The 11,088-nt window shown below is 36.5% G+C and overlaps 2 protein-coding genes across 3 annotated transcripts; one reads left to right on the top strand and one right to left on the bottom strand.

The window, feature by feature from the left end:
* The first annotated feature begins 3,605 nt into the window (after positions 1 to 3,605).
* On the top strand, positions 3,606 to 7,354 carry LOC140887016 (subtilisin-like protease SBT1.8). The gene is made up of 2 exons (XM_073294010.1): positions 3,606 to 5,324; positions 6,461 to 7,354. Exons 1-2 carry the CDS (start codon positions 3,710 to 3,712, stop codon positions 7,123 to 7,125), a joined length of 2,280 nt encoding a protein of 759 aa, XP_073150111.1. The 5' UTR covers positions 3,606 to 3,709; the 3' UTR covers positions 7,126 to 7,354.
* Positions 7,355 to 7,452: 98 nt separating this feature from the next.
* On the bottom strand, positions 7,453 to 10,572 carry LOC140892418 (guanine nucleotide-binding protein subunit gamma 3-like). Of its 2 annotated transcripts, XM_073301295.1 has the most exons (6): positions 10,132 to 10,572; positions 9,610 to 9,859; positions 8,393 to 8,445; positions 8,181 to 8,225; positions 7,948 to 7,998; positions 7,453 to 7,866 (listed from the first exon to the last, which is right to left on the bottom strand). In XM_073301295.1, the coding sequence occupies exons 2-6, from the start codon at positions 9,739 to 9,741 to the stop codon at positions 7,560 to 7,562; spliced, it is 588 nt and encodes a 195-aa protein (XP_073157396.1). In that variant the 5' UTR covers positions 9,742 to 9,859; positions 10,132 to 10,572; the 3' UTR covers positions 7,453 to 7,559. The 2 variants fall into 2 exon arrangements, with proteins under 2 accessions (XP_073157396.1, XP_073157397.1); XM_073301296.1 differs by lacking the exons at positions 8,181 to 8,225; positions 10,132 to 10,572 and having other exon boundaries at positions 9,610 to 9,903.
* Between the last annotated feature and the right edge of the window lie 516 nt (positions 10,573 to 11,088).

Raw genomic sequence — 11,088 nt, forward strand, 5'->3', positions numbered from 1 at the left:
AATATTTTTTATTTAAAAAACCACAAACCGACCACGTAATCGTTTGAAATCACTCAAAATCATAAAAGTAATTCTACTTGTTAAACCACAATTATTTTTCCAAAAAACACTACTCGACCTTATATGACAATTCGATTTAATTTTTTTGAAAATAGAAAACCCATAAAACAATACCGTGATCACCTCTATATTTATTGTTACTACTATTCTATTACTTACTATACTATATTACAGTTAAATCTTCCTATATATTAAATTTTAATATATATAATATATGTATAATAAGTTTTTGTGTAAAATATAATAATGTTAAAGTAATTATTATTTCAAATTAAGTGATGGGTGACTGTCGGTCTACCGTCTACTAATTTTTAAAACATTGATATTTACCTTTAATATTTTATTTTTCTCCAATTTTTGAAAAACAATTATTTATATGGTTAATTTTAAATCGTATTATTTTTAAAATTTTTATATAATAAAATATCATACTTATATATTTATCATATTATCACAAGAAAATCATAATCTATTCTATCTATTCTATTCTATTCTATTTTATTCTATTTTATTAAAGTTGAGGAGTTGATACGTTAGTATGACTAGACCCTTTTAATTTTGTCATTTAGTGTATATTTAATTATCAAAACATCATTTTATTTTTTCGATTGATAACTATTTATTTACGAAAATGTCATTTCTACTATATTTTTTTGCACTTTTATGGATATTTTCTTAACAAAAATGTCATTATTTTATTTCACTATTTATTATTATTTTTATTTTTAATTAAAAAATTGACAGTAAAAATCACGCAACGCGTGAGTTTAAATACTAGTAATATAAAAAAAATTAAGGTTAATTTGTGTGATGAATTTCAAATTATTTGAATTATTTGGATGAAAAAAATTAAATGGATTTGAAATGTACTTTCTATCAAGTTATACAATTTCAATAATAAATATATTGAAGTTCAAATACACACAACATAAAGCCGCCGGATTTAGGCGGTCTCAAACTTAATGTTGATGAATCTGTGAATAAAAATTCAAATAAATTTAGTGTGGGTGGCGTGGTTTGCGATAATCAAGGAATACTGTTGTTGATATTTGAAACACAGATAAATCAACCGATATCAGTAGTCAATGGAGAGTTATTGGCTATTCAAGAAGGGGTAAACTTGCTATATGAAAATAATTTCATTGATGTGTGCACATTGTATCTGATTCTCTCTTGACAGTGCAAGCAGTCACGGCTGAGCAAGAGCATCTTGGATGCGAAGGAATTTGCTTGAAAGCTATTGGGCGAAGATTGAACAACCGGTGGTTTCAAAGTTCTTTCATGTTTTTAGATTGGCTAATAGAGTAGCTCATGTCATTGCTGGTTTTGCTTCTGTTTCTCCTTCACCGTTTATTTGGTTGAATGAAGATTTTTTTTCTTGGTTGGTTCGACTTATAATAGACGATTATTATTAATAAATTTACAAATTTACCAGTAAAAAAAAATACACACAACATAAAAAAAAATAAAAAAAAAATCACACAACATAAATGTCACTAAAACTTATCATTAAAATCTTTCCCAAAACCAAATTCATCACAAATTTTAGAGACGGAAAAATTGTACCAAAAATAATTATACTATATTAAAAAAATATTTCACATGAAATTATAATTTATATTAAAATATAAGATACATAATAATATAAGGTTGCGTTTGGAGATATGGATTTGAAATCAATGAACTTCGGTTCTAGTTTTTATTTTTATTTTTATTTTTATTTGGGGAAGGAGATTGTCACAATTGGGTCTCAAACTCGAGACCTCGTGTCATATTAGAGACCTAGGTGTCAGATGAACTACATGTCATAGACGGTTCTAGCTAGTTTTTATTGTTAACAGTAAAACAACATATCAAATCTTAAACACATACATTACTTATTTATACATCAGGCCATCTCCAACCCAAACACCATTTTGGTGCAAGTTTTGCACTAAAATAGTGCAATTTCTGCACCAAATACAACATTCATCTCCAACTCATTTACATCAAATCTTACACCGAAAAAAATATTCTCGGAATATTCCTTTTATTTTACATATCAATATATTTTTATCTTTAATTAATATTTTTATTATAAAAAATATTTTATTGTTAAAAAATATTTTTACAAATTATATAATTAATATTTTTATTATAAAATAATATTTTATTGTTAATAAATATTATTAATAAAATTTAAGTTTATGATTTATCTATTATTATATAAATGAAATTATTTATAAATAATTCTTTAATATTTATTTAAATAATTAATAATTAAATACTTATTGATTAAATTAAATAATTATAAACATAAATTTTTCTAATATTTAATTATTAAAATAATAAAATAAATATTAAATCATTACTTATAAATATAAACAAAACAAATAAAAGGTATTAAAAAAATTATAAAAAAAAATAAAAAAGTCTGCGCCAAATTTGGTGCAAAATGTGGGGTGCGCTATTTTGGCGCAACAAATAGCGCCCCCCATTGGAGATGGAAAGCTGCGCCAAAACGCGCAGCCTTGGAGATGCTCTCAATAACACAAAGTAGAGTGAGATCTTGAATGATAATGAGCTTGAAATTAATCTTGATTAACATCAAAATTAAATATGATATAAACATATAAATGTTGAAATTTATGATGTTATTTATCCAATCAACAAAAATACACATTAAATCCATAAATTCAACATTATTCCACCCACCCAACATGAACGAAAATTTAATACTCGTGAGTGGGAATTGAAATCGTTGGTTTACGAATTAAAATGTGTCATTTCCTAGGGGTGCAAACGAATCGAATCGAGCCGAATAATGATAAAATTTTAAGGCTCGAATTCGGCTCGATAAGAGTATATTCGAGTTCGAGCTCGATTCGAAGTTCGATAATTTCAAATATTTTGGCTCCAGCTCGGCTCGAAATGAAGTTCGAGTTCGAGTTCGGTTCGAAATATTCGAACCTATTCGTGAACTATATGGATATTATGGTTCGAAAAGCTCGAAAAGTTCAAAAAAGTTCGAAATATATATATATTTATTATATAATTATATTATATTAATTAAATATTAAGGTTCGCGAACTATCGAATAGAGTAATTATGCCTCGAGCTCGGCTCGAAAAAAAGTTCGAACATGTTTGAATTCGGCTCAAGTTCGATAAGCTCGAATACGAATCAAATATTTATCAAGCAGACTCGTAAAACTCACGAACATGTTCGATTCGTTTGCATCCCTAGCTTTCTCCTTGCACCCATGGACAAAATTTTATTTCGTAATTCATTTTTCTGTCGCAACCCAATTCTGGAAATTATAAAAAAAACTTAAAATCTACGGTTATGATTAAATCTGAAGTTACATAGACCTACTTCTCACGTGCACCGGATCCACTCAATAATTTCCACCGCACGACACCAAAAAAAACCACCCACACCACTCACGCGGATAAGTTAGCACCAAGCATTTCACTTAGCACTTAGCAGTGGCATTCTCGTAAATAATGGGAAATTAAGGCCTTATTACAACCCGGTTTCTGTTTATATTCCCGACACCAGTCCACCTTCTTCTTGCATCCTCTGACAGTCTCTTCCGACTGTCTCTACCAAACCTCAAACTCAACCATATACATGTACACCAGCATTTCATCTCTTTGATTCTGTAAAAATGGCGTCTCCGCCTTTAATTTGGTTCTCCGCCATTGCCGTTGTTCTTCAATCATGCATCCTTTTAGCATCCTCCAAGAAAACCTACATTGTCCACATGAAGCACTACCAGAAGCCCGCATGGTATGCCACGCACGGTGAATGGTACGCGGACCATTTACAGACGCTCACTTCCGGCGACCCAGATTCGCTCCTGTACGTCTACGACTCCGCTTATCACGGTTTCGCCGCCGCGCTTTCGGCGGAGGAGGCGCAGTTCCTGAGTCAGTCGGATTCGGTGCTTGGAGTTTTTGAAGATGAGATTTACACTCTTCACACCACGCGTACTCCGGAGTTTCTGGGTTTGGAAACTGAGTTCGGGACGTGGGCTGGGCACAGTTTGCAGGAACTGAATCAGGCGTCGCAGGATGTTATCATCGGGGTTCTCGATACCGGGGTGTGGCCGGAATCTAAATCTTTCAGCGATGTGGCAATGTCCGATGTGCCAGCGAGGTGGCGAGGTGAGTGCGAGGCGGCGGCTGATTTCAATCCTAAAATCCATTGTAACAAGAAGTTAATCGGTGCCCGATTCTTCTCCAAAGGTTACGACATGTCAGCCGGGGTGAAGGAATCTCCGTCCCCGCGGGATAAAGATGGCCACGGTACACATACGGCGAGCACGGCAGGCGGGTCTCAGGTGGAGAACGCTAGCCTTTTGGGTTATGCTAGAGGAAATGCCCGCGGGATGGCGACTCATGCCCGATTGGCGACTTACAAAGTGTGCTGGCAATCGGGTTGTCTCGGTTCCGACATACTTGCTGCAATGGAACGTGCTATCCTCGATGGGGTGGATGTGCTGTCTCTCTCTCTGGGCGGTGGATCTGCAACTTACTTCCGCGACACCATTGCTATTGGTGCTTTCGCAGCCATGGAGAAGGGAATTTTAGTCTCGTGCTCGGCAGGAAACAGCGGGCCTACGAAAGCTTCTCTTGCGAATGTTGCGCCATGGATCATGACTGTTGGAGCTGGCACAATTGACAGGGATTTCCCAGCTTTCGCCACTTTCGGCAATGGCCAGAAATACACAGGGGTGTCTTTGTACAGTGGAGGAGGAATGGGGGATGATTTAGTCGAATTGGTCTACGATAAAGGCAGCAATGGCTCCAGCAACTTGTGCTTGCCTGGGTCTTTGGACGGATCAATGGTGCGGGGGAAGGTGGTGCTTTGCGACAGAGGGATCAACGCTCGGGTGGAAAAGGGTGCGGTGGTGAGAGACGCGGGTGGGATCGGAATGATACTGGCGAACACGGCGGCGAGCGGGGAGGAGTTGGTGGCGGACAGCCACTTGTTGCCGGCGATGGCGGTGGGGAGGAAAGTGGGCGACTTGATGAGGCTGTACGTGCAGACGGAGAGGAATCCGAGGGCGTTGCTGAGCTTCGGGGGGACGGTGGTGGACGTGAAGCCGTCGCCGGTGGTGGCGGCGTTTAGCTCGAGGGGGCCAAACATGGTGACTCCGGAGATCCTGAAGCCAGATGTGATCGGGCCTGGCGTGAATATCTTGGCAGGCTGGTCACAGGCCGTGGGGCCCACCGGACTTGAGAAGGACAAGAGGAAGACCATGTTCAACATCATGTCTGGTGAGAATCAATTCTTTAACGGCTACTTTTCAAATATTTTTCATGTCTTACTACTACTTTTTTTTTCGTGTTATTGCATAAATTACTCATTAAAAATTTCGAGATTATAAAAAAAATGAGGTAGGTTGGAATTTTTCGTTAAATACATGTATTTTCTTACTACATATATTTTCATTTTTTTTTAATTTTGAATACATAATATCCCCTTTTGTCTTCATCTATTTCAATATATATATATATGTTTAAAATTTGAAAACACGGAAAATCAACAGTGAATCTTAAGATGATATGGTGTAATTATGATCCAAGAGTAACATAAGTTCTGTGAGTAAACAACAATAATTCCGTGAAAGGCGGAAAAAAGCCGTACAATAATGCTTGACCTCAAACGTGTCACTATGCTTCATGTTTTTTACAACCTTAATTCATGCCAATTTTTTTTAGTGTTTAGGTTATGAAAAGCTCGTGACATATACTTTCTTGAAAAAATAGTGTTCACATTCATTCCTAAAGTGCGTGCAATAATTTATCATTCCAAAGATTGTTAAAAAGAAGCCCTTTTTGAGCCACTTCATGGGGTTGGGCATGCTGGGAAAGATTGTGGGTTGGCTCTGTTTTGAATTATGAATTGATATAATTATTCCTTGGACAGGTACTTATGGATAGATGTAACTTTAGATTTTGAATTATCATAATAATAATAATAATTAGCAATGTGGATGATAAAGTAACAAAAATATAAACAAATAATTTGTGGGTCGTTGGACACTAGGGGATAAAGAATCTAAATGATAGAGTAGAATGAGCTGTAAAGGGGTGTTGGTGGATTTTTGAAAAGGATGGTCCTTTGTGTTGGTCGCTTTCTGCTAAAAGACATTCCAATTAAGAAAATAGTAGAGCTTTCACATGATGTTTGCAAAGGTGATTGATTATACACCCTCTCTGTATAATATAATTTTTTTTAGTTTTGCACTTTTGCTCACCTATTTGTTTTTGAGCCAACCAACTCATCCCCCACCTCCAGTTATCTCACCGCCTCGCCCCAATTCGACGATTGAATGAGTTAAGAATGAAATGTGCATATGATTCGCTATATTTCGGAATTGGTAAATAGTAAAGGTGATGATATTGGGCAGGTACATCCATGTCTTGCCCCCACATAAGTGGACTAGCTGCATTATTGAAAGCGGCGCATCCGGACTGGAGCCCGAGTGCCATCAAATCCTCTCTGATGACAACGGCCTACACACTCGACAACACCAACTCCCCACTCCGAGATGCAGCCGACTACTCGCTTTCCACTCCGTGGGCGTATGGAGCCGGTCATGTTGACCCCCACAAGGCCCTATCTCCAGGGCTAGTATACGATGCCACCCCGGAAGATTACGTATCATTCCTCTGTTCCTTGGATTACTCTGTTTCGATGGTGCAGATATTTGAAAGGCGTCCGAACGTCACTTGTGCCAGGAAATTCCGTGACCCTGGCCAGCTCAACTATCCCTCCTTCTCGGTGTTGTTTAGGAAGTCGAGGGTGGTCCGATACACCAGGGAACTGACCAATGTGGGAGCTGCAGGTTCTGCTTACACAGTTTCGGTCGATGCACCTTCTATGGTTTCGGTTACAGTGAAGCCATCGACTCTTGTTTTTCGGAACGTGGGTGATAAGCAAAGGTACACGGTCACGTTCGTGTCGCAGAAGGGCATAAACCCGCTGGCTCGAAGTGCATTCGGGTCCATTTCTTGGAGCAACTCGCTGCACCTAGTGAAGAGCCCCGTTGCTTTCTCTTGGACGCGATTATGAGGTTGTGTGATTTTTCATTACCACCCTTTTGCACAATCTTCAGACACAGAATTTGCGTTCTGCAAAGGCTTCTTGTGTATTGGTGAAGTTAAACAGTTGAGTGGCATAGTTGTGATGCTTTTTAATTTACTGAATTAGGCTTCAAACATAATATTTAAATTTTAAAGTTCATGTTTTCTTTTTGACTGTCATTATCAAGAATCAAATTCATAAGGATCCTGATTATAAATGGTGGAAAGTTTCACGAAGATGATGTTTTGTCTTAAAATTGCAAATTTTTCTCCCTAAAGGATCCATAAGTTTTCCCATCCCTTCAAATACATCCCTAAAATCAAATTTTCGGCTCGTCGTGCATCTCAGATCAAGCGTTGCTGGTTCTAAAGGTAAAAGATTCAAGAAACTGAAACTTCTGCATTACAGGATTTCGACGAAATTCAATAGCAAAAGTAGCTAGGGTAGCAGCAGTTTTTGTAACAAGTACACAAATACACCTCAGGACACTTGGGATACATACACTTAACACTTGAGCAAGAGCAAGTTATGCCTGAAGGAAACTTGGGAATACAGCAGTTCCAGCAGCTCTTGGACTTGTTAAGGCGTCCTCTTGTATTCGAGCAGGAGCCACAGGCGAATTTAGGAACTCGGCAGCTCACACATAGGCCGCTGCAAGGACACTTGCAGCACGGTGGTATCTCGGGATCGGTTGTGCAGATCCCAGACACATTGAAACAAGATACTCCACTGCGTGAAAACGAATTTTATGAGCATTAATGACTTGAGCTCAAACGGGATAAGCACACACATTTAAAGAAAATAAAGTACCAGAGCCATTTCCGGAAGCCATGAGGTCTACGAATTTCCATGGTTCTGCTCCTGTAGATTAAAACACATAGCTAAGAAACATATAAAATGTAAACAACATGACTATCATGCAAGAGCTCGGGTGGGGCAAGGTCGAGCGACCGAGTAAACTTTGGAACGAAAACTTGTAGTTTTAGAAACAGCACACATAAAATAATTTGGGCAGCCCCTGAATTGATGGCTTCTATTCTTACGAAGGCATCAGAGGATCTGCATTTGATGTGATGAATTCCGCAACCCTGCCAGGTCGAAAAAGACAAATCGTTTAACTCCGGACCCGGATCAAGATGGTTGCAAGAATAACATCGATAACAAGATCAATGTTGACACAATAACAAGCATTTTTTTCAAATAGTATGAAGTTTAGATACTGGAAAATCATGGGTACGGAGAATAAATAACATACTCTTTACAGGATCTTGAAGCTTGTTGAAACCCATCGGCAGACTTCAACTCTTCCTGTTTTGCCCAAAAATTCACATTAAACAAAAAGATTGTAGTTTCTTCATATCTATGCAAAGAGGAGCATACGGAGATAACTAAAATTTGATTTTCATATCGAGTTAAATTTGAAATCCACTCTAATGACTTAAAATATTGCTAGCTGAGATTTGTTATTTATTGTCCAGTGGATAGCCGAACAAACCAACTTCAAATCCATCAAATGTCTAAAAAAAAAAACTAAAACATAATATGTGAAATCATTACGAATTGCCAAAATATCTTGAGAAATACAAAGAAGGGCAAAAATGCAAATATCATTATTCAATGCGCAGAGAGATATTACACAATTTTAGACATTTTCGTCCCTTTACGATTTTGGTGTATCAGATTTCAATTTTAATACACATTTCAATTTTAATTTCTTTTTTTTTTTTCGCAATGTTGGTCACATTTACACATTAGGTCGACGTTAGTTCAAAAACAAAAACTCTAGTGAGATCGTTTCAAAAGTAAATTTTGTAAGACGAATCTTCTAATTGAGTCATACATTATAATGTATTGCTTATTATGCAAAAAAATATAACTCCATATTATAAATATGAGTAAATTTGACATGTTTTATGAATAAAAATCAGTCAAATTAATACTCATGTGTGCGCACTGGCGAGTAAGATCCAAGGAAAAAACAATACTGAAAAAGAAAAATGAAAAGATTGGACTAATATATATCAAATTTGACAAGATTTATTTTCCCAAAACATGAGCTATTTAGAGAGCCAAAAAAGCATTATTTTACAAGGCAAGCTTTCCATAACATTCAAAATGACAGCGTCCTCTCTCTTTCCAAATAATTAACTGTCAATATCATAACAGAAGGTACCAACAAATTTTGACCAGAATTCGCACTCGTTTTCTTCCCATAATAGGATTCACTCCCATTTGTCCTGCTTTCAAACTTCCATTCATTCTCAAACCAAACCATCTGATTCATAGCTGATTATATTATAATATTATACATTACAAACAAGTAAGATTCATCAAAATTTTCTTCTTTTGTCTTCGTACCAACGTTGGGATGAACATCTCGTTCAAAAACAGTGTGTGTTTCTTCGGTGACTTGGTAGAATTTAAGCATGAAGCAACATATGTCATCACTATTAGGCCAAGAAACGTACTAACCTCGAGAAACCCAATTTCCCTCTCCAGCATCTGAATCTTGGCCAGCTCCCGCCGCTTCCCATACAAATCCGGGTACTCCGGCGGCGACTTAGGCCTCGGCGGCGGCAGCCCGTTTCCCCTCAAACCCTCCATTTCTCCACCGCCGTGTATATATATATCTCAATGTAACTTCCTCATGTTGGCCACTATCAGTACGTAGTCTTGGAAAGAATCACAACAAAGGTCCAAAGAGAGATGAACAATATCGGAACTGAGGCATATATAAAAGAAAATTAAGCATCAAATGAAGACGAAAAAGACAGAAGAAATAATTACTACTGCGCTCCGACATTGACATATATAAGCCAGAACAAAAGCTACACTTAACACACACACGCACAGATACTACTCTACATCACACGTATACACTTAACACACACGCACAGAGGAAACAGTTGAAACAAAAAAAAAACAAACTTTTTCTAGCTCACTATAATATGAATTCAGGGCATAAAAAGTGTGGCATAATATGGCGAGAAGTACCCTCGGCAGGAAAAAAAAAAAAAGTGTGCTAATTTTCTTGAAGCTGTAATAGAGAAGGGCTGCAAGGAGTTTGTGATTGGCGAAAGGTTGAGGCAGAAACCCGAAGCTTTAAACGAAGTTGAGAAGTCCAAGTAAAGTGCAAACGTCACTTTCTTCTCACACAGTTGCAGTGTGCTGGTGTGTGTGTAAAATGTATTGAAGGTGTTGCAGTCAGACATGTACAGGTAATGGCAGAAGCAGAAACTCGACCCACAATAGTTCATCTATCTTATCTAATTAAACAACAATGTCTTTGTGTTTAGTTTGAAACTCAATTATAACAACTATATATTTTTAACTTCTACTTGTTCATGTGTCTAATCTGATCCAGTAATCCAAGTCTTAAATGACAAATACTACATCTGATGATGACTGACAAGCTTCGTGACTCTGTTGTAACAATTTTTCCGATCTCAAAATAAATAATAAAATCTAAGCATATATAGTAACGAGTTTTATATTAAAATTTCCCCTATCGACAAAAACAGAAAAATCTAATCGAAGTCAGAATTTTATAATATAAAAAATTTACGCCTATTAAAGATGAGTGACGTTTGTAACCCCACATTCGATTATGATTCCAGACCAAGATCCCCTTGGTTATGTTCATTTTTAATTGAAAAAATATATATAAACTGACTAAATTAGAAATTGATAAGATTATTTAACTTCGAGGTAAATTTAATTTGTTTAACTATTTTCTTTGGCCCAATTGATGTTTATGGCTATTCAAGTTTCTTTGTTTTTTTTTTTTTCAGATTTAAATCTTTCAATTATTTACTCTAAGCTTTACTTCAACATTGTACTATAATGTTAGTTTTATTGTTGTTATTGCTCGATAATGAGGAAAATAAAAACACCATAACACAAAGTTGACTAGTACTGCTAGTTAATTTAGTGTTTTCATTTATTCGTCTC

This window comes from Henckelia pumila, chromosome 3 (assembly GCF_033568475.1).
Source record: "Henckelia pumila isolate YLH828 chromosome 3, ASM3356847v2, whole genome shotgun sequence".
NCBI classification, from domain to species: domain Eukaryota; kingdom Viridiplantae; phylum Streptophyta; class Magnoliopsida; order Lamiales; family Gesneriaceae; genus Henckelia; species Henckelia pumila.

Coding starts and splice junctions, on each gene's coding strand:
- LOC140887016 (XM_073294010.1), top strand. CDS start 3,710: ATGGCGTCTCCGCCTTTAATTTGGTTCTCCGCCATTGCCGTTGTTCTT. Junction 5,325..6,460: donor CATGTTCAACATCATGTCTG/GTGAGAATCAAT, acceptor GATATTGGGCAG/GTACATCCATGTCTTGCCCC.
- LOC140892418 (XM_073301295.1), bottom strand. CDS start 9,741: ATGGAGGGTTTGAGGGGAAACGGGCTGCCGCCGCCGAGGCCTAAGTCG. Junction 8,446..9,609: donor GGGAAATTGGGTTTCTCGAG/GTTAGTACGTTT, acceptor TGGGCAAAACAG/GAAGAGTTGAAGTCTGCCGA. Junction 7,999..8,180: donor GCAGATCCTCTGATGCCTTC/GTAAGAATAGAA, acceptor TTTAATCTACAG/GAGCAGAACCATGGAAATTC.